Source organism: Medicago sativa, chromosome 1 (assembly GCF_051527215.1).
Source record: "Medicago sativa cultivar Bolivia chromosome 1, Bolivia_mono, whole genome shotgun sequence".
Classification (NCBI taxonomy): Eukaryota; Viridiplantae; Streptophyta; class Magnoliopsida; order Fabales; family Fabaceae; genus Medicago; species Medicago sativa.
In genome coordinates, this window is record NC_140749.1 from 86,448,986 (window position 1) to 86,471,874 (window position 22,889).

Genomic DNA, 22,889 nt, shown 5'->3' on the forward strand with positions numbered 1-22,889 from the left:
TTTTATTATATTAGAGTTTTAAAAATTAAACCACTTGACTGAGGAACAATAAGTGAAAAATGAAAAGAAAAATTGGTCGAAAATTAAGTGAGTTCATACTCGTACGAAGAAGTTAATTTATAAAAAATGAAATTAACAAAAGTTTAAACTGTGTTATATTATAAGGGAAGTGCTTGTCAATTTGATAAAAAATAAAAGAAATTAGTACTTAGTTAAAAAATAGAGCGGGTGTTTGTGTTATTTAAGAAGACCTTAGGAGAGGTTAGTGTAATTTGCCCACGATTTTTTTTAAGAGTAGTTTGCCCATGATAAAATTATTGAAATAGTTGTTATTAAATATTATGAAGTGATAAACTAAAAATATGTAAAAATATTAAAAATAATAATGATTTAATTATTGATAAAGATGTCGTTATGAGACCCGTGTATGAATTATACAACTGTATTATTTAGTGACTCATTTATCATTTTTTCAGTGTTTTTTATAGTTTTATTTTATTTTTAAAAGTTATAATAATTAATAATCTACAACAATAAAAAATATTATTTTATAATATGATATGGTGGCCTGACTTCTTTGATTCTATGTTGTTTTTAAATATGTCGAGATCTGCAAATTTCAAGGTGTTTTGTTTGCCTACACTCTAGTTCTTCAAGCACGAAAGAACTTTTATGCTTGTTGATTTGTTCAGGAAGTTGTTCGCACTTGGATTTTGCAACGTGTTGACAATCAATCCATTAATTGTTCTTCGCAAGTGTTCACTTTTCAATTTTTTTGTAAACTGGTTTCGCGCCCGTACACGGGTTTCCTATTTTGATTAGTAAAAAAAATTAGGATAGATTAGGGTCGATCCACTTGGTCTGATTTATTATGTTGTATCCCTATTTTGAGTTATACTTGAGTCAGGTCTAATGCCCCCAGTCTCTTTATCTATTTTTATTATTTAATATAATTTTTCTTTGGACTAAAAAAAAGATAAAGAAAGAAAAAGGAAAATTATTTTTAGAAAAGAAGCAATATTGAAAATGTGTAATTTTTTGAAAAGTAGGTATATGCGTTGTAATAAATATTTTGTAACTTTCTTGAAGTTATGTTATTTTGTGATCATCAATCGGATATAATTGAATGTTTTTTTCTTAGTGAAAATATATTTTTAGCCTTTTGTTAGTATCAACGATAATTGTTTCAACCATATTTTGAAGAGAGAAAAAGTAGGGGGAGGTTGAAGCAAAAAACACAAAATGATATAATTTTGATGACGTATCAAAAAATTAAGAAGGGATAAGATTGTATTTTTGACAGACATTAAGTTTCACAATTAGATAATAGATTTATTTTGGTTGAGATTAAAATTAAGTTTGTTTGTTCTTTGAAAAAAGATTAGTGTGTTTTATTGAGTGAGTTTGTTTTAATTTATTTTTAAGAGAGAAAAGAGATTGAAGCAAAAGACACAAAAGGATATAATTTTGATGACATGTCAAAAAATTAAGAAGGGTAAGATTACATTTTTAGTAGACATTAAGTTTCATAATTAGAGAATAGATGTATTTATGTTTGAGGGTAATAATTATTTGAATTTTCCTTTAAAAAAATATTATTTGAATTTAAATTTAACTTAGCACATTATACACTAGAGGAAGAATTCGTTTCGGGTCTAGGTTCATTTATTTATTTTTGGTCAAAATATATATATATAAAAAAATATTTTTGGTCAAAGTTTATAAAAAAAAAATTAGTTGAAAATTAAATATAGAAAACATACACGATCATAAAATAATCTCTAAATTATTTAACTATTAAATGTCAAAATCAATTTTATCTTAACACTAACAAACATATCCTCAACGTCAAAAAAACAAACATACACTCAAAAATTGAAGCGAGCTAAGCTCACGAGGACAAACAAGTCTCCAACAAAATATGTTGTTGGGATATTTTACATAAAGATAAACCATTTGTCAAAAAAGAAGATGAAGCGTATATGAAAAGCAAAACAAATAAATGAATAGTAAATATATATAGACTGAAAAACAAAGTTTGCAATCTTGAAAGTAAACTTCTTTTACTCTCACTTTCCTTATTCAAAGGGATACCCCCGCGCTTCTCTCACATTTCATTTCTCTGTGGTTCATCCTAATCGTAGCACCGACTTTTCTTCTCTGCCATCCTCATCCTTCAACATTCACTCCTCTCTCTAGGTTTACATCTTTTCTCTCTCTTCATACGTTGCTTCATTGTCGTTGTTGTTGATCTTATTATTGTTATATTATCATTATTTTCCACTAGATTGTGATTTTTTTCCTGATCGTTTGAAGTGATTATTATATCAAACTTTTTGTTGATAAGTGTTTATATTAGGGTTAGGGTTTCATGTGTGTTTTTTCTCGCTTGCATGCAGCTTTTATCAACGTTTTTGAAATTGATCCCGTTTAAAAGTTGTTTCTTTTTTTTTTTTTTTTTCGTGTGTGAGCTATTGTTCATATGATTGTCTAAATTGGTCCTTTTTTTTCATTGATTTGGTTTTATTTTTTCGATCAAAAATTGTTTTTTTTTTTTTATCATAATATGATAATAATGGTTAATATGTAATAGGTGGAATGGGAGGAGAAATTTTTAGGTGCAAACTATGTAGATTGACGATTTGGTTTTTGTTGGCCTTATTATTATAAGCCAGGTTTTAAAAAATGATCAGTTAAACACGGCATCAATGTTACTTTGATGTCTTTGCGATCGCAATTGTGGCTGCATAGTTTGTATTTGAGTGCAGTTTTTCTTATTTTATAACGAATCAGATTAACACACAACTGTTAATGTGATTTGAAATGTTGTTTATTAATATATATACTTTGTTTTTCTTCAATAAGAATTGTGATGCTGAAACGAAAAATTGTGATTTTCTTATTTTATTAATGTACTAGTTGTGGAAAATTGTTCTGGGATTTGAGGTTGTTGAATTTGGGTGTTTAGGATGCAATCAAGATCTGGGGATCTTGGTACCCCTAAGACGGGGTCGGAAGGTGGAGCAAGCTCAAGGATTACCCGTAGTGGAAATCTAAGCAGTAAAGATATGATTTTCAGAGCTGATAGAATTGATCTGAAGAACTTGGATGCTGATCTAGAAAGGCACATGAGCAGGGTTTTTTCTAGAAGTATTGAGGCTAGTAGGCCTAAAGAAGAGTGGGAGATTGATTTGGCTAAATTGGAAATACGATATGTTGTTGCAAATGGGGCTTATGGCACTGTCTACAGGGGAACTTATGACAACCAAGATGTTGCTGGTACGTGTACTTTAACAATTTGCATTCGTATTCTGGTTGCTTGTTTTTGTGTTTAAAACATATGACAGAAATAAAAGTATGCTGTTCAATGTAATTAGATAGTATAACTATAAGGTATCATAGTCTCTCTAGATTTGTTCTTTCAGCCTCGAATCTAGGTTTTAAGTTGTGTTTGTTGTCGCGGTTATGTTACAATCCTATTCAATGTGAGTAGATAGTATAAGGTATTGTACTATTCTCTCAAATTTTGCTCTTTCAGCATCGAATCTAGGATTTAAATTGTGATCGTTGTCGCGGTATTGTTACAATCCTATTCAATGTGATTAGATAGTATAAGGTATTTTACTCTCTCAAGGTTTGTTGTTTCAGCATCGAATCTAAGTTTTAAATTGCAATCGTTGTCGCATTATGTTGCAATCATTAATATTGCATATACCGACAAATAAATGCGGCCAATGCGACCGTAATTGCAGTTGTAAAGGCCTATAAAATCTTTACATTGCGGCTTCAGGTTACAATTTAAAGCTACAATACAAGTTAAATTTCCAATTTAGTTATACTGTTTGCATAAAAAAAAAACTCAAGTCATAGTCTTGCTCTTGAATATTTTTTTGTTTTTAGATTTCTCACTGAATTGTTATGTTCAATTTTCTAGTGAAAGTGTTGGACTGGGGTGAGGATGGTGTTGCCACTGCTGCTGAAACTGCTGCTTTACGAGCATCATTTCGGCAGGAGGTTACTGTGTGGCAAAAACTTGATCATTCAAATGTCACAAAAGTACAAACTTAATATCCTTCACACTCTCATTTATTTAAATTCACGATTACTACTTAGAAAATTTTGTATGCTTATTTTTCTCATTTCCTTTATGATGTGGAACTATAGGATTTTTATTTTTTAAAAGCGTAGTTTTGTAATTGTTCATATCATTCCTCCAACAGTTTATTGGAGCTTCAATGGGGACTTCAAATCTTAAGATTCCTTCAGATGCTGGTGGTCAAAATCCCCTTCCTTCCAAGGCGTGCTGCGTTATTGTTGAGTTTGTTCATGGTGGGACATTGAAACAATTCTTAATGAAAAATAGGCGGTCAAAACTTGCATACAGGGTTGTGATTCAGTTGGCTTTGGACCTCGCAAGAGGGTGTGTCACATTGTATTTACCTTTACAATTATTGATATATAAATGTATTTTTCCTCTCAAACCAAGTTTATTTGTTTCCCATTGCAGTCTTAGTTATCTACATTCGCAGAAAATTGTTCACCGCGATGTAAAAACTGATAATATGTTGCTAGACGAGAATCTGAATTTGAAAATAGCTGATTTTGGAGTTGCTAGGGTTGAAGCGGTAAATCCAAGTGAAATGACTGGTAGTACTGGAACCGTTGGGTATATGGCACCGGAGGTATTAATTCTGCTTTGAAATTCGCTCTAGATATTATGCGGTTCAATGCGATGGCTGATTATAAAAGTGTTATATTTTATGATTATCACTCACGTGACTAAGAAATTGGAACTCTATTTCAATAATTTGCTTTAATCTTGGCGTTAAACTATGTGCAGGTTATAAATGGTAGGCCTTACAACAGAAGCTGTGATGTCTACAGCTTTGGCATCTGCTTGTGGGAAATTTATTGCTGTGACATGCCTTACATGAATCTAAGCTTTGCTGATGCGTCTGCTGCTGTTGCTGATAAGGTCAGTTTATACAATGAACCATGAACTCTTTCTATCTACCCTCATATTCTTTTCATATGAGCATTTTGAATTTTTCATTAGCTTGTCTCAACTTGGCATGATTTATTACGCGTTTGGATTGGCGTCTGACATGAATTTCGTGAGTTCTAAAGCCAATCCACCCTGAAAAAACATACGCTAAGAATTGTGGCTTCTGTACAAACGTGCATCTACTACAATTGTACCACTAAACAAACATAGGCTTAGCCATTTATTGGTTCCTATATATCACACAGTAAACTCTTTAGGCTGTCATCATATGACCATAAATATTAAGTATTTTGAACTAAATTTACTCTTATTAAGTAAGTATCAAATTAATTCACAAGAGACCAGAGTTATCAAAGTAATTCATAAATTTGCTCCCTGTAACGCCGTCATCTTTTAATATTATTTTCATCCATAGACATTTTCTCTTGAAATACTTTATATTAAGTTTCATACATCATTCTACATTTCCTATTTATTATAATCAACTTTTCTTTCATTCTTGCTCAGAATTTGAGACCAGAGATTCCTAGATGCTGTCCAAGTGCATTAGCAAGTATAATGAAAAGATGCTGGGACAAGAATCCAGAAAAGCGTCCAGAAATGAAACATGTGGTGGAAATGTTGGAAAAAATTGATACAAGCAAAGGAGGCGGAATGATAAGAGAAGATCAAACTCCATTTTGTTTTTGTTTTAAACCTGCTCGTGGTCCATAATAGTCATACTCAGTTTTTAATGAGTATTATTATGTACATTAAGTAAGTCATTGTCGTCTATAGAAATATCGGAGTTGTTGTCTATGGATATATCGGAGGTATGTTGATGCTTTCAACTGTAATTTATTGGCTTGCTTGTCAATTTACTGGTTGACTTCATATATATTTTATATTAGATATTGAAGATATTGAACTAGTATTGAGTTGCTTGCTGGTATTGTGAGTCATTGATTTCTGGGATACTCAATGTGGCGTCAATGCATTCATGAATCATGATTCACGAGCATTGATATCTCTTGTTGTGTTGTTTGAGAGATTGGATGTGTGCTATGGTACAATCTATCAATTTTAGAAATAGAAACGTGCAAATCAAAAAGATAAGAGGAGCAATTGTTTTTTTGAACAGAATGTGGATGAATGCTATATCAACAGGGGATGTTGTTGCTGACTTGCTCTTGCTCATAGAAAACCATGTATGGATCTTGATCACATTCCATATTAGTCAAGGCATCTGCACAACCATAAGCTTCACGGTACACATGACACACTCTTAACTTCACAATCTGTTTGAAGTATCCGACGAATATGTTGCACTAGCCTCCACCAATCTGTCGACACTGTATTAGGATCAAGAATATTTTCAGCTACCACCTTTGCATCTAAGAGCAACTCAATCTTATATCCTTTGCTTTAGGTTAATTTTAAACCTTGGAACACACCCGATAGCTCAGCCATGTAAGCACGACATCTTCCTATGAATTAAGAGAAACCACCACACCATTGACCATCTGATCCTCTAATCAAACCACCACATCCCACTCGCCTACCTTCTTTACTCGCCCCATCAGCGTTAGTCCTAACCTATCCTGGAGGAGGTGGTCATCTAATCTCTCTCACTTTAGTGTTCTTCAAGTGAACTTTATCCATCATTTTCATCACTTCCCTCCATGCGTGTCTTGGTCGAGACAATTCATGATTATGATTACTTGTATACCGCCATCTCCTAAAGCGCATGACATGCAATGTCCGACATCTCCGGCCAAGGATCGATGTTTCAAATTGATCCCCAAGTGATAAATAAATTCAAATTAATCAACTGCTCTAAACTCAAGGAGAAAAATTGTAGCCAATATTCAATCTTTACCACATTCAACCACACAACCAAAGCTGGTGGGCATGCAATAGGGATCTCCTATTTTCATCGTAGCCTTTCTCTCATTTGTCATCAATCAATCTATCATGAGGGATCAACCAAATAAAGTGTTTCACTCTCTCTTGCACCTCCAACCTCCAAATCCGATTCCATCCTATATCACTATTCTCATTATGAAGATTGCACAATGACATGAGGAGGAAACTGAATCTTCCATTAGGTCACAGGCACTTATCAACCCCATCCACACCAGTCAGAGAAGTTAAAGCCATAATTCTCCAAATTATTCCTCCAAAATACTATCATTCCTTTCACAATTACTATACTAGTCAAGTAGCCACTGTATAATTTTTTTTTTGAAGGAAAGGTTATTGAATGTGTTATCTACATTGACATTTTATTATTTTGAAACATTTTTTTTGTTTAAAGTTTGAAAAATCAAATAAAGTATTAATATATTAGGAAAGAAAATACTAACAAATAGTTAAATATGTGGATGCAATTTTTAATTTTACTGACTTGAAGACGGCTCAATTCAAATTAAGTCATGCTGACTCTTTTTGTTCTTTTGTTTTTTTTTTTTTTTTTAAAGAAAAATGGGCTGGAGTATCGTTTGATGAGATATGTGGTAGACCACCCCATGTACAACCCTAGTTTTAAAAATCACCGATGAGACCCCTAAATTGCATAAGAATCAACGAAAACACATATCGGAAATTATATTTTGTTTAGGGATGGCAATGGGTACCCTATAGGTAGGGTACTACAGTGTCCTTCCTCATATCTGCATTTGTAAAAAATACTCGTACCCGTGCCCATACCCTCGTGGGCAACAACTTTAGTCCCCTTCCCCGTACCCTATGGGTACCTAAGTGCCCATACCCGCACCCATTACCCGCACTTTAACTATGAAAAGACAATAAAAACATCACAAATGAAATAAAACTACAATCCAAATTTTTTAAAATTAACTCATAAAATAGTACAAATCATAATATTTAGTCAAATAAAAAACATCCAAAATATCCCTAAAAATTTGTACACCGGCATGATGAAGTTGTTATTGTATTAAGCAGTTTTTTGGTTTAAGTTTAGGTTTAGGCTTAAAGAGCTAAATAAATAAATTAATTATACACCAAAAATAAATAAATTATTTATGATATTTATATAGATATGTATATGCGGGGTTGCGGGTCTGGGCAGTATAGTACCCTTACCTGTGCCCATACCCATTTAAATTTGTGGGTATTACCCGGACCCGTGCCCAAATCCATAAATGCGGGGTTTTACCCTACCCATTGTGGGTATTTTTTGCGGGTACCCATAGGGCCTGGGTCCAATTGCCATCCCTAATTTTGTTAGGCTTTTTTTTTTAAGGAAATTTTGTTAGGCTTGTATGCAAGAAAACATCTAAGAAAACATACATTGCTATAAGTTGAGCAATTTGGGGGCCTATAAAGCGAGACCCAGTAATGATTTTTGGCTTGATATATATGTCAAGGGAAATGTTAACCAGTGCCCCCGGAGTACTGGTTAAGGAGTCAAATATAGTAGTATTCTGCTTTGAAAGTTGTGCAATCATTGCATCAAAAGTTTAAAAAGTATTTTTTTTGATTTAAAATTTCCATTTTGGACTCCTTAACCAGTGCCCCGGGAGCACTGGTTAACAAGACCCATATGTCAAATATGCGCAAACTTTGCACTGAAGTATTAAAAAAGTTTAAAACTGGACATTCAATCATATTTTTCTATGATGTCAAGTTATAATATTATTTTCTTAATAGATACCAGTGTTTAATCATATTTTTCTATGATGTCAAGTTATAATATTATTTTCTTAATAAAAATACCAGTGTTTAGACGGGCACTCCGTGCTCATATATGTTTGTTCTTTTATTACGTTAATGCGTATAGATTATGGACAATAATTTTTATGAAATCTTTTTTTTTCCCTCTTAAAATATGAAATTTTGATTAAAATTATTTTGATTTTGATTTAAAGTATAAGTATAGATATTTTGCAGTTTCATATTGTAACAAACTAGGCTTAATAGCAGTTTTCGCCCCCTAACTTTCACGAAGTTGCGATTTCGGTCCCCTAAGAAAAAAAACTACAAAACTGCCCCATAAGTATTGCAACTGTAGCAGTTTTGGCCCTCCAATGCCAATTTTAAATTAAAAAAATAACACGTGGCACCTCACTTAGGGTGCCACGTCAGCGTAGACCAAGTCAAAATTGGCCTTGGGGGACAAAACTGCCACAGTTGCAAACCTTAGGGGCAATTTTGTAGTTTTTTTCTTAGGAGGCCAAAATCGCAACTTTGAGAAAGTTAGGTGGCTAAAACTGCTATTAAGCCAACAAACTATATTTGTCATTTTCAATGATACCGGCAATATAACAAATATAATATAAATTCTAATCTTTTTGAATGACACCAACAAAATAACATTCTTATAATCAAATTTGTTTAATGCTATAATTAGAAGGAGAAAAAGTCAATCCAAAATAACATATTTCTTTATATGTATAATATAGATTTGGGGCTACCCAGACCATAAAGAATTAAAATGTAATTAAATTTTGAATATTCAATCATTCACATAATTATGCTTTCATAAGTCCTCGTGAGCTTAGCTCAGTTGGTAGGGACAATGCATAAAATATGCAAGGTTCGGGGTTCGAACCCCGGCCACCACAAAAAAAATTATGCTTTCATAAATTCTTTATGGTTTTAACAATACGAAAATAACATACTACATGTTTTTTTATGAAAATAACATACTGTATGTTTTTTTTAGGGAACATACTATATGTTGTTGTTATCATATAATTATGCTTTCAAAAAGATAAGCATACTATATGTTATTCAAAAAAAATAACATATTTGTTGTTTTTTTTTTAAGGAATATTTGTTGTTGTTATCCATATGTCTCCTTCTACCATAGAAATTTTAGTTGGAGGGAGAGGACTGGAGACTGGTCTACTTGCAATTTTTTGGTTAATTGGTTCTTTCACTCAAGGTAATTTTGTTTGAGACACAAGTACTAAGTATTGGCATAGTTAAGTCAAAATTGGAACATTAATTTATTAAATGTGAGAGACTAATCTATTGTGCTAGATCCAATATAATGTTACACCACAAAAAAAAAAAAAAGAGATCCAATGCTAGATCCAATATATGTTACACCACAAAAAAAAAATAATAATAATAATAAGATCCAATATATGTTAGATTTTGTCCCGGTTAATAAGTGCACATAGTGTTGTCGCTATGGTCGAGAATATAGTATAAACTATAAATTATTCAAATTTAAAGTTACACTTTACAATCAAATAATCTTTGTTAACTTTTATTTCTGAACTACAAACAATTTTTCTATGAACCTTACAAGCATGTTGGATAGGTACATTTGGAGAGAAGCAAAGAGAGAGAGCGTGAGAGGTGTACAAATTTATTAGAATAATGCTTAACAAAAAATGGTGGATAAGATAATTGATAATGACATTTCTTGTGCCTTATCCACTATTTAATTTGAGTAATGATTTCATTTTGCCTTTGAAAAAATGGATAAACTTGGAATTGAATTTGAAGTATTCGATTAAATTGATGGTAAAACTAATTGATAACTATAAAATGACCATAAGGATTATGAGCATGATGTTGAAAACGTTGGTGATATAACTCCATGCAAGAAAACAACCTAAGTTGATTTATGAAATCACTCATTTGAAAGACAACTCAATCCATATAAAAAATTAGACATTTTGATGTCCACTGAATCATAAATCTCATAGTAGACAAGAAAGTTCTAAAAACAATATACTTTTAGTACTTACAGAAAGCACCATATTTTTGTAAAAGGTAGAGACTAAAAAAATTAAATCCATGTTCGATCTCATTATTTTTAAAAAATGAAATTTTGATCCTCATTTTAAAATCTTGGTTTTTTTTAAGGAAAAATCTTGTTTTTTGGTTCCTCAATTTTTTCCTTTTTCTGAATTTTCCACCCCATTCCATTTTGGAGTCATTTTTGCTAATATTATTCATTGGAAACAACTACGTTGGAGTCATTGTTCCATCAAATTATTAAAAAACGACTATTTTATAACTTCAATATATTCATGATTCATGAACTATAATAACAGTCTCACACTTTGTCAAAAAAAAATAACAGTCTCACACATTGGAAAATCAAGACGAGGGTTCATGTCAATTTTTTCACGATAGAAGCATGACAAAACCCGTACTTGCGGTTATCCGTCCGAATCCACTCCAAGTTATTGGGTTTTTTATGCTTTGACTGAGTTTGAGTATAATTTTGAATTTTTCTCGATTTTAAAATACGGGTACAAGATGAGTAACATGTATATATGTATCCATCAGAAATGGAAAAAAAATTATTAAAAAAAAAGGATTCATTGCGAGAATGAAAATGAAACAGAGATACCCAAATCTGTCGGAGACGGAGATGAGATTTAATTTCTCATCCTCGTTGGATATGAGTATGGTAACATGTGAATATATATGAGTTGAAGATGGAAACGGTGAAAGTAAAACTCGTTCCCCCTCTGCCCCATTGCATACCTATAGTTTAGTAACTTTGTTTGGTTACATTCTAGTCTAGTAGCATGTACTAGTAAACAAAACCGTCATTCTCCATTCATTTCATGATATACATTTATAATATCCCCGACAAATCATCATCCTTTAGCTTTAGTAGCATAATGGAAATGATGTGGACTCTTTTAGTGGAGAGGTTCATTCACTTTGATGGAGAAAATTTTGAAAAGCAATACAATCGTGGCTGCATGGTTGTCTTATCCCAAAGACTTCATATAGAAGTTGGTCCAGCAAAGATATGCACGGTTTTGCTTGCCTAAATGTTTCTCTTATAGACTTCTATAGGACGTTACTGCGACCAGATACATGGTTCTACGAATTCTATTTTTCTTTCTTTTGTTACATTTACTTTTATACCCTTTTAGAAGATATTCATGCATGTTTAGAGTGTGTTTGGATGAGATAATTAAAAATTACAAAAAAAAAAAAAAGAATTTAAACAATTAAAAAATAAAAATTTAAATTGAATTCTCTTTATTTCTGCACTTTTATGTTTGGATAGAGTAATTAACTTAGTGATTTTTAAAATTTTGAAACCAATTTACAATTTTTAAAAAATTATAGGGACTAAGTTAAAATTGTTTTTATAATTTATAAGGATTATTTTGCAATTTTTAGAAATTGATGGGACCAATTTTCAAATTTTTAAAGTTAATAAAGAGTGGTTTATATAATATGAAAAAAATATAGGGTTCAATTTACAAAAAGTTCAAAAAATAAATAGGATCTAATGTGTAAATTTTGAAAACATATAAGAACCAATTTTTGAGATTCACGTTGTATAACTAAATAATAAATTTTAAATTCTTGCGTTTTAAGTGGTATTTAAAATTTTCCAAATAAAATTTCAAATTTATCATCAAAACAATATAATTCACATAATTTTATTTATTGCCCTCTAATTTTGCATTACATGAAACAATTATCTTGTCCAAACATACTTTCTTAATAAGTTGGTATGGTCCCGTAATGCTATGTTTTAGGCTTACGTGATATGGTATAGTGTTTACATGTAATCAAATATGCATAATACTATTTGAGAGTTTAACTTTAACATGTTTGCGGAAAAAAGAATGTTTGCACTATTTTTTCATTCTTAATCATATCATCTCCTTAATCTCTCATTGCAAACTTTTTTTAGGTAGACAAAATGACAATAGCCATTGAAAATTCACACACAACTGAAGGAGGCAGAGTTTGAACCATAATCATGACTTCCAATCTAACAATCTCGACAATTTTACCAGTTAAGCTAGGACTTGTGGACTTATAACAATCCCTTTCACTAGATGTTTCCGGTGGTTTAACTATTAGGTATTTTTCTATGTTAAATATGCATGATATTTTTATTATTTTGTATGCACATTACTTTATTCCGTCATTATCATAAGAAAAATATTCACTTTTAAATTTATTGAATAACTAATGTATTTGGTCTATATTACTGATTAGATATAACCGTTATTCAATGCGTTTGAAAAGTAGATTTTTCCTTATAACAAGGATTGGAGGGAGTTTTTTTTTTGTTTGTTGAAGAAGCTAAACTAACCACTAAAATTAGCATCGGGGAGAATCGAGTCTGAAATCTTGAGGAGGAACACACTCCAAGGTGTCAAGCTAACACCACTAGACCAACCTAAATAGATTCGGGAGTATTATTTTCTTACAAAACAAATAGCGAAGTTATTGGTACTAATTAAAGTTCCGAGTTTAAATCCGAGTTTGAGCCTTTAATATCGTTAAAATTATTAAAAGAAATTTACCGCCCATCTAAATCTTAGAAGATTAACACTTAGGTTTATTGAATAACTCATATAATTGTAATAAAAAAAAATAAAAAATAACTCATATAACTAGTCTATAATATTGATCATATACATGAATTATTTAATAAATTTAAAAAGTTGTGTTTTTCTTTTGTCAAAAAAAAAAGTTGTGTTTTTCTTATAATGGTGAGGGTTTAGGAATTAATCTACTTGGTTGATGCATGCGCATAGATCTGTCTTAACAAAATTTATTGGTTCGGGTTGCTAGATTATAATCACAAGTGTTTCGATCAAAAAGAGCCATAATTAAATTATGTAGAAAGTTGGATATGCTCTATAGTGCACATACAATAGACTCTACATTTTCCGGTTACTAATAGGTTAAAAATTAAAAATTACAGGAGAATAATCGCAGGAGGTTAACCATTTTTGTATAAGGACCAGATATAAAGAAGTAAGATAAAAAAACATATTGTGTTGCGTTGTCTTGACAATTTCTAATTTAACAAAACTTTCTTCGTGGATGTTCGAAATACATCTATGAAACAAGTTGATATCTTTTTATCATTTTTATTTTTACTAAATTTTGACAACTAAACTCATTTTTGGCAGCTAACTTGTTCCAAATCTGGTTTATGACAAATATGGTTTATGACAAAACACAATATCGTAATTTGATCCATTTAGCCGACCTCATTTAATGAGATAAGCCTTGATTGTTGTTGTTGCTGTTTATAATAGGCTAGTGTGGTACAAAAACATCATATGCAATAATTTGTCATCTTAACTATGTTGACACCTTAGACATCACAACACAAACCTTAGACATCACAACACAAACCTTAGACATCACAACACAATCCTCTGCAACACCACAGAAAATTGATTAAATAAAAATAAAAATGAGGCTTGGGAAAACTAGGCCAAGCCCAAGGAAGAAAATCAAGAGAACCCATAACAAGGCAACATCATTCTGTTTATACAAAACTCTCCAAAAATAAAATGAGAGACATGATCTCACCATTGATTACCTACATGAGCAAGACTGTAGTTAGCTAACTTGTTCGCAAAATGATTTCCTTTTCTAAAATTGTGAGAAATATGAAAATGCATATGAGAGCAAAGATGTAAACAATTGGCCCATGATTATGAATCCTCCAAGGAACTAAAATCACATTTTAGCCGGACAAAGTTCCAATTTTTATCCTTGCCAATCCTAAGTAGTTTCTACAATATAAAAGTATCGATCCAACCGAAAGGAGGAGGAAACCAAATAATGCCTATGATTGTTGGAGAAGGGCCGAGGTTCCCATCAACATTTTAGTTAGAGATTGAACTAGACATTGTACCCTTAGATAAATTTCCAAGTCATATATATGCATATAAGATACAATAGAAGAACATGTTCGTTGAAAAGTTACACTCTTATTTTGAAATTTAGCTTGATTCATAGCAATCCAAGTCATATACATTTTTGTGATTTATTTATTTTGATCAGCTAAATTTTATCGAGTTTACATTTTTTTTTTTTATGGTTTGTAGACAAAATTGTAAACATCATTTAAAACTCACACACATAATCAATGGTCTAAATTTGAACTAATGTGAAGGTGTTTAGTCTAACAATATTAAAATTACTTGAACAATTATATGATCTTACAAATATACTAACTAGGTCACGTTTATTGTCCTTCAAAAAAAAATCACGTTTATTGTGGCTAAATTATTCGAACAATGTTTACAAAAAAAAAATTATTTGAACAATCGTGATTCTTTTAAATTTTCAAAAAATTATTTTGGAAAAGAATGTTTTGGGATGATTTTTTAAAAAAATAGTTTTAAATATTTTTTATATAATGCAATTCATTTTGTTGAAAGAGCTTATTTAGATTTCAAATTTTCGATATAGTTTCTTTACTTTATAAATTTTGGGATATTTTTTAATTCATTTTTTATATATTTATGATATAACTTTACTTATTTTTTTATGGGTGATTTATATAAAAAAAAAGACTGAGGATATATTAAAGATTCGAGACCAGGTTCATTTGTTTTAGACCAGGTTCATATTCATTGAAATTCAATTCAACTATTTGACCCATTTTCACCCTTTTTCGGTGTGTATTGGTACTAGTAATTTTACTTTAAAAACCTGCCTAAATAGTTAGAATAAATTGAGTAAAAGTTGTCTTTATTATAGATTATAAAAGTTATTTTATTTTTAATGTATTGATTATATTATTTATATATTTATTTATTTTGTGACAACTGTTTTCTAAATAACATTTCTTAAAATGATTTTATACTATATTTTTTTATATGGAAAAATAATCAAAGATGAATCAGACCGAAATTTGGATAATTATGAAAGGGAAACTTGAAAATTATCATGGTCAAAACAATCTTGCTTTATGGAGTAATAGAAACACAAATAATTTCTTATGAATAAAGATCCCGTTTGTGTTGAGACTTGCATTCTCAATATCGAAATCACCTTAACTTTTTTTCATAGAATAAAAAATTCAAAAAGCACGTTAAGGTCATAATGGTAATTCACAAAGTCCCATATCTACGAAATAGAATTTAATGCTATAAATAAGCTAATACAACATGATAACACAAGAAAACATTAGGCCACATAGCTCAACATGATGAAAGATTTTCTGAACAAGTGTGGTGGGTATGGAATCATAGATGGTGGGTTTGCCACGGAGCTTGAACGCCATGGAGTAGACCTCAACGACCCACTTTGGAGTGCCAAATGCCTCTTTACTTCTCCACATCTTGTCCGAAGGGTACATACAACTTTTTCTTTTTCTTTAATTACTTGTTTTTGTTTCAATGCACTTTTATTCATATAAGAGTAGTAGATAAGTTCTTTTCAAAAATATCTCTAAAACACAGTCAAGGAATTTCATTATGAATCAAGAATCACTATATACAAGATGGAGTATACAAGAGATAAAACACAGTCAGGGAAGTCCACAAACATTTAGCAAGCACAAAAGCTCCAAGATCATTAATAATGTGAATTTCTTAAACTTAAAATCCTAAGTCTTTAACATATAGAACAAACTTCAATTGGATCTTTTGTTAGTAAACGGTGGATTGGTCACTCGAATTAGTTGGTAATTAGTCCCAACAAAAAATTTAAATTTTCTTCTTCTTCATATTTACGTTACTATCATTTTATTTTATTTTATATAGCCCGTAGCAAATACATGCAATTAATTCAATAAGAGTCTCAGAGTCTAATTTAACATTGTTAATTTTTTCCTCTCAAAAAAAAAAAAACATTGTTAATTTTTTTAACAACAAAAATAATACAGTAGTATCGTTTAGCATGACTTTACGTTTAATTTGTTTAACTTATAATCATAACCTAACATTTATCATTTTTTGGACTCTATCGTTTATCATGGACAACACAACTTTGTCATACATATCACGTAGAACGTACCAATGAGTCATAGTTAGGTCCAAATCGAAAAAAGGACATAAATCAAGTAACGAAATGTACAAGTGGCACTTTATGTTGACAAGGTGTCAGTACTCAGTACTTCATGGAGTCCTCTGTGCTAGGTGTAATGTCTTAATAAGGTTCAGGAGAAAGTTTATGGTGAAAACTATAGTCACTTAATGTCACGATATAATTTTTTTATGTTTAATCATTTAAAATGAAATGATGATATCAGTATCCATCAAAAGCTTTAAGATATGAAAGAATTCTCCGGATTTTGATATACTTTTGAAACTAAAAAGAAAAAACAAAAATGTATAACTTAGGAGAAGAACCTTATCTTAGATGAGATTGACGTGTTTGGATGTATACTATACGATCCAAGTTGTGTTTATTTATTGACTATGAAAACAACTTAAAGCAGACGGAACTGCTCATACAAGCTGTAGTGTTCATTTGGTATTTGTACAAGAAAAGGGATTGAGTACAAGATTTGCACATCTATGATCTAACTTTATAATGCATTTTGCAGCTATTTAGTTTAATTAATTATTACAAAACTTGAAACAGACGACATTGCTCATACAAGCATAATTTGTTTGGAGGATAAAGATTAAAATAAGACAAGGCTACTAAAACAAGGGATTAGTTAGATCTATAAAAATTAATTAATCTAACTTTGATAAAAAAAAATCCAAAAAACCAAAGTATGATGTAAGTTCAAAGTGAACTTCTTAAAAATAACCAAAATGCTCTAAGGGAAAGATTTTAAGTTCATTGGTCTTCTTTTATAAAGAAGTTTTAGAGTATACTTTAAAGAATTTCAATGGACAATCAAGAAAATAATGTTAATGTGCTATTTTATATAATTTAAAAATTGTAATTATTTTTCATATGAAGTTTCATTTCCAACATTTATATAATTAACTGATAATTTTTGTGTTATTATTGCTAGGCTCTTAAATTTTATACTCCATTATTATTATTATTATTAAAATAATCTTATCTTAAAATTTATCTTAAGCATAAGTTGATTGCTTTTATTTTTTGTTAAAAAAGATAAATAGAAGTTTTTAAAGTATAATTCATATGATAAAAATCGTAAAGACATTTGATATGTTAGGGTGCGGGCCCTCAACTTTTCACCTTTCAACGCTTAATAGATTTTCGTTTTGCCACTACGCTCTTTAGAACAAAATAATAATTATAGAAGAGTTGATAAGTTACAAGATAAATTGGTAATTTTCTACTTATCTAATTAATCACCGATGTTTTGTTGATTTATTGCTTGACACCATGTAACAGGTTCACCTTGATTACCTTGACTCAGGAGCTAACATAATATTAACATCATCTTATCAGGTAATTCATCTAAACTATTAATGTCCCTACATATAATTTAATCAACTGATTTACAGTTACTATCTATCTATCTATCTATATTCAGGCCACAATTCAAGGTTTTGAAGCTAAAGGGTTCTCTAAGGAAGAAGGTCAAGCTCTGCTTCGAAGAAGCGTAGAGCTTGCACGCGAGGCACGTGATATATATTATGATAGGTGCACTAAGGATTCATTTGACTTCATCAGAGATGAAAGATATAGAAGCCGTCCCATTTTAATTGCAGCTTCTGTTGGAAGCTATGGTGCCTATTTAGCTGATGGCTCTGAATATACGTGAGTCAATTAAGCAAACCATGCCAAAACTATATATTAGAATGTGATTTTAGATTGGACATAAGTTTGTCGCACCATTAGTGTCTACGTGTTTTTGGCGAAAATTACACTTTAGAATTTCAACAAATTGTGGTGTTATTCTAATTCTGTCAAACTCACTTTCAATCCAAAAATGCATTTGTCTTCGACTTCGAGTATGATGAAATTAAGGATCATGATGTTGATTGTGTGTTTTTTGATAGAGGGGACTATGGTGATGCAGTCACTGTCCAGACACTCAAAGATTTTCACAGGGAAAGGGTAAAAGTTCTTGTTGACGCAGGCGCTGACTTAATTGCCTTTGAAACAATTCCAAACAAGCTTGATGCACAAGTACTTACCAATTACCTTTGCAAATTTGTACAAGTTTCACATTGATTTTGATCATGCCTATTAATTTTCCCTACAATCAAATATATAGGCTTATGCTGAACTTTTGGAGGAAGAAGGAATAGAAATTCCTGCATGGTTTTCTTTTTCTTGCAAGGATGAAAACAAAGTGGCTAGTGGTGATTCTATCTTAGAATGTGCTTCCATTGCTGATTCATGTTCGCAAGTTGTCGCAGTTGGAGTTAACTGTACTGCTCCTAGATTCATCCATGGTTTGATTTCATCTATTAAAAAGGTATGACTATTATACAAGTTTATGTTCTTTACACGATTAAAGTAAATGTGCTAATTTGTTTTACTATTCTGATTAAGCTTTGTAAATCATTCTTATACAAGTTTTAGTTATTCAAATCATATAGTTTCTTGGTATTATACTATCAGCATTTTTGTTCAATATGCACAATTTTCAACTAAAAATAGTGATAAAGCTGATACTTGTTCCTTGAATTCTTAAATATCAGGCAACAAGTAAACCAATACTTGTATATCCCAACAGTGGAGAGACTTATAATGCTGACAACAACACATGGGTGGTGAGTTCATGTTTCTCTCTTTCTCAGCTCATGTTCTAGTTTATCCGATTTCAATCTGATAGCAGTTTTATTTACAGCATAAAACCTCATTCCATTTCTAAGTTATTAATCTCAAAATTTATCTTCAATAATCGGCAAAGCATACCTAAAAACATGAATCTTAATATAATTGAAAGTAAGTCAACATGTACATATCAGACGTGGGAGTTGGCCTAGACGCAGTTACTTACTTTAGCTGTCTGGTCTGAAATCAAAGCGATGATTATTTAATGATGATTTATCGAAGGTGGAATATATGTCAACCGATCTCAAATTGATGATTGAGATCGACTAATGCGTGTAACTGCATGTTTTTTCTACTCCATTTTTGTTTAGTGTATGAAATTGATGATATGAAGTTAATTTATGAAGAAATCAAGTGGGGAAGCAGAGGAAGATTTTGTCCCTTACATAGGAAAGTGGCGTTACGCTGGGGCTTCCCTTTTTGGTGGCTGTTGTAGGACCACTCCAAAAACTATTAGAGGCATAACCGAGGCATTATATGGAAAACCTCATGGAAAATGTATATAAACTGTTGATTGATGTTGAAGTATGGTTTATCTTATGTGTGTAATAATTAATAATGGAACAAATGATCACAATAATGTAAAGGAAATGGTTAGCTTTATGTCTTGTTTTGGCTATTCCACTTTCATACATGACATGCACTCATTTTTGCACAAAGATATGGGTAGCCATACAAATTGGATATATGCCAAACAATCTTTAATTTCTAATTTTCTATATATAAATTACTTGCCTTACCTGTTTCTGTTTGTGCAAACTTTTGAATGATAGTAACAAAACCTGATAAGGATAAGAGTGTTGCAGCAGAAAAAAAATGAATGAATGAATTCCTAAACAAATTGATGGCATTTAAAATGAGAAATTGGAGACATTTTTTTTTGTAAAGCCTCATAATATCAGAGTCCTGCATATGACATAAATGTCACATACAGTATCGCAGAAAATGTTTGCACCTGTTTAGTAACAGAGAAAAAATCATAAGTTCCTATTTTACCTCAAATTATGTTTTTACTATACAAATATTTTTGTTTTAGTGCAAATTTAAGGTAATTAAATTTCAATTGCATAATGAGAATTTTTGTTTGGCCAAATTAATTAAAATAAATGGAACAAACAGAACAGACGCCTTGAAGAATGCTGCAATGCATAAGTGGACAGCATGCATGCGATGAGTGTGCAGATGAGATTTCTACTCATGTGAAATTGAGTATCATCAAGTTGGCCAAAAATGTCACTCTAATATGTCAAGTGTCAATGTTTTGATGTTCAAGCTCAACAATTTTTTTTTAGACTTTCGCACCGGTTTCCGACCCACCAAAGGTGGGCGACTAATCCGGCTCGTGCATAGAAGCATGCGCACTGGCTAAGCGTTGTTCCCTCTGGAAATCGAACCCGGTATTACCCAGATACGTCCTTGGAAGGAGCTCCTTGCCACCGGAGCCCAAGCAACTTGGTTAAGCTCAACATTTTTTGTTCCGTGATAAAAACATGATTTATTTTTTCTTCATCCGAAAGTATACTTATTTTATAGAAACGTCAGGGGTGTATAAAGTAGCTATCATATATTTATTTTAAGAAACTGGCACAAAATGAACGGCCCAAGATAGCTATCTCACACCTACTTAACCCACCCCATATTTCCACAATTACCTCCATCTTTCATATTTATCCCACATTGGACGTAATTTGATGTAATAAAAGTTTATAAACAGTTTCTCACTCTACGAGTTAATTTGTGAGTAGATTGAATTAGATTTAACTCAAATTCTAAGATGATATTAAAAAGATGATATTAAAATTTATCATTGATCCATTGACCATTCACTATACTAACAATGTTGAGTGTGATGTGTGTAGGGAGAAATTTAAAGTCTCATTTAGGTGTTTAGGTATCTGTTATACCCTAATTTTGGACCTAAAAATACTTGTTCAAAATTTTCTTTCACCTTTGATATATGTCTATTACTTTTGAAGAATTGTCAATTTGCTATTGTTTACACTGACATTTCACTCTGCTTAGCTTTACAAATATTTTTAACTGTGTATTTGTCCATGTTTTCTTGCATTTCAAGTCATCCAAAACATCTTTCTTGCACTCTAAGTCATTTGAATTTGTCTCTGATCAATTGCATCTTTCTCTGCATGTTATTTCAATGTTACTTGCAAAATTCATGAAAAAGGGTATTTTAGTCATTTCCTGTATCCAAATTCATTTTAGTCCTTTAAAAATTGTTTGATTCTTTTTCAAATTGCTTGAATAAGTTTTTATTTCAATTCCATGTCAAAAGCCATTTTAAAAATTGCATTTGAAGTCATTTTGAGTCAGTTTAGCCCCTAGGGGCATTTTAGTCTTTTCATGTGTTAAAACCCTGTGTAATTTCTTAGAATTGTCTCTGAGTCTTTTAATTTGCTTGTATAAATTCTTGCTTTAGTTCTCTGTTAAAAAAAATCATTTTAAAATTGCATTTGAGTCGTTTTAGTCCCAGGGGCATTTTGGTCATTTCACACGAAATTTCGGCAGAGAGAGGTTACTTTAAAGTACCTCATTTAAGCAATTGGTTCGTTTTAGTCTGTTTTGTCATTTTTAATCGTTTCACTTTACGTTATTTCCAAATTACATTTTTTACCAATTTTTATTTTAATTACTTTTTAGTCCTTTTTGTCATTTTGCACTTTAGTCCTCTATTTTTTAGTTAATTGCAAATTTGTCCAGAAAGTTTGTTATGAGTCCAAGTCCACGTGTCATCATCTTACTGGTCCAGGTCCATACATGTGTCAGCCTATAAAAAGGCCCAGTCATCACATACACCACACACACAGTGCCACATCACAACTACACTGCACAAACAGATTCCATCTTTCTCTCTCTATTTCTCACGGATCAAACACCACAAAGAACCCAAAAAAAAAACTTCAAGAACAATGATGAAGGTTTGAAGAACCTTCAAACCCTAACCATTCCAGAACATCAAATTCGCATCAAATCATCACCAATTCAACACTGAATCAATCAATTCTATTCAAATTCCACCTCAAACGAACTCGATTCAGCAATTATTCATCAAATCAGTTTCGAATCCATCACCTTCTACGAAGTTCAACATCACAGGATTCAATTTGAGTTCATCACTGTTCGTAACAGATTCAAATCAAAGCCAAAAATCAGAATCAAGACAATAAAAAGGAACGGTGCTGGAAATCGTTGCTGCAACCTTACGATTGCAAGCTCAACGAATTCGCAAACGGTGAACGAAAAAGAGGAACGAACTGCAGATCCAAGTAAGGAAAGGAGCGAAGCTGTAACATACAAGAGAGGTAATTCTTGCCTCCTTTCGTTCACAAAACCTGGTGAATGTTTGTTTAAAATTATTTTCGAATCAAGATGTAGATCTACGTGTTTGTGTGAGTTTTTCTTCAAAGATAATGATGGATTCGGCAAGAACACGAGGAGATCTTTCAAAAACCGT

At 31.3% G+C, this 22,889-nt stretch overlaps 2 protein-coding genes across 3 annotated transcripts; both read left to right on the plus strand.

The window, feature by feature from the left end:
- Nucleotides 1-2,170: 2,170 nt before the first annotated feature.
- LOC146958601 (serine/threonine-protein kinase 54-like) lies at nt 2,171-5,915 on the plus strand. Its single transcript, XM_085740119.1, has 7 exons — nt 2,171-2,199; nt 2,969-3,279; nt 3,935-4,056; nt 4,221-4,420; nt 4,508-4,682; nt 4,841-4,975; nt 5,513-5,915. Exons 2-7 carry the CDS (start codon nt 2,970-2,972, stop codon nt 5,717-5,719), a joined length of 1,149 nt encoding a protein of 382 aa, XP_085596245.1. The 5' UTR covers nt 2,171-2,199; nt 2,969; the 3' UTR covers nt 5,720-5,915.
- A 9,965-nt stretch (nt 5,916-15,880) lies between these two features.
- On the plus strand, nt 15,881-20,023 carry HMT3 (homocysteine S-methyltransferase 3). 2 transcript variants are annotated; one of them, XM_085740121.1, is made up of 7 exons: nt 15,881-16,055; nt 18,026-18,082; nt 18,168-18,394; nt 18,637-18,766; nt 18,855-19,058; nt 19,285-19,356; nt 19,732-20,023. In XM_085740121.1, exons 1-7 carry the CDS (start codon nt 15,909-15,911, stop codon nt 19,750-19,752), a joined length of 858 nt encoding a protein of 285 aa, XP_085596247.1. In that variant the 5' UTR covers nt 15,881-15,908; the 3' UTR covers nt 19,753-20,023. The 2 variants fall into 2 exon arrangements, with proteins under 2 accessions (XP_085596247.1, XP_085596246.1); XM_085740120.1 differs by having other exon boundaries at nt 19,768-20,023.
- Nucleotides 20,024-22,889: the final 2,866 nt, after the last annotated feature.

What these genes read in the sequence shown, in the direction of transcription:
- LOC146958601 (XM_085740119.1), top strand. Translation starts at nt 2,970, where the DNA reads ATGCAATCAAGATCTGGGGATCTTGGTACCCCTAAGACGGGGTCGGAA. An exon ending in TGACAACCAAGATGTTGCTG is followed by an intron (nt 3,280 to 3,934) that starts GTACGTGTACTT and finishes TCAATTTTCTAG; the next exon opens with TGAAAGTGTTGGACTGGGGT. An exon ending in TTGGGTATATGGCACCGGAG is followed by an intron (nt 4,683 to 4,840) that starts GTATTAATTCTG and finishes AACTATGTGCAG; the next exon opens with GTTATAAATGGTAGGCCTTA.
- HMT3 (XM_085740120.1), top strand. Translation starts at nt 15,909, where the DNA reads ATGATGAAAGATTTTCTGAACAAGTGTGGTGGGTATGGAATCATAGAT. An exon ending in CTCCACATCTTGTCCGAAGG is followed by an intron (nt 16,056 to 18,025) that starts GTACATACAACT and finishes ACCATGTAACAG; the next exon opens with GTTCACCTTGATTACCTTGA. An exon ending in TATTAACATCATCTTATCAG is followed by an intron (nt 18,083 to 18,167) that starts GTAATTCATCTA and finishes ATCTATATTCAG; the next exon opens with GCCACAATTCAAGGTTTTGA.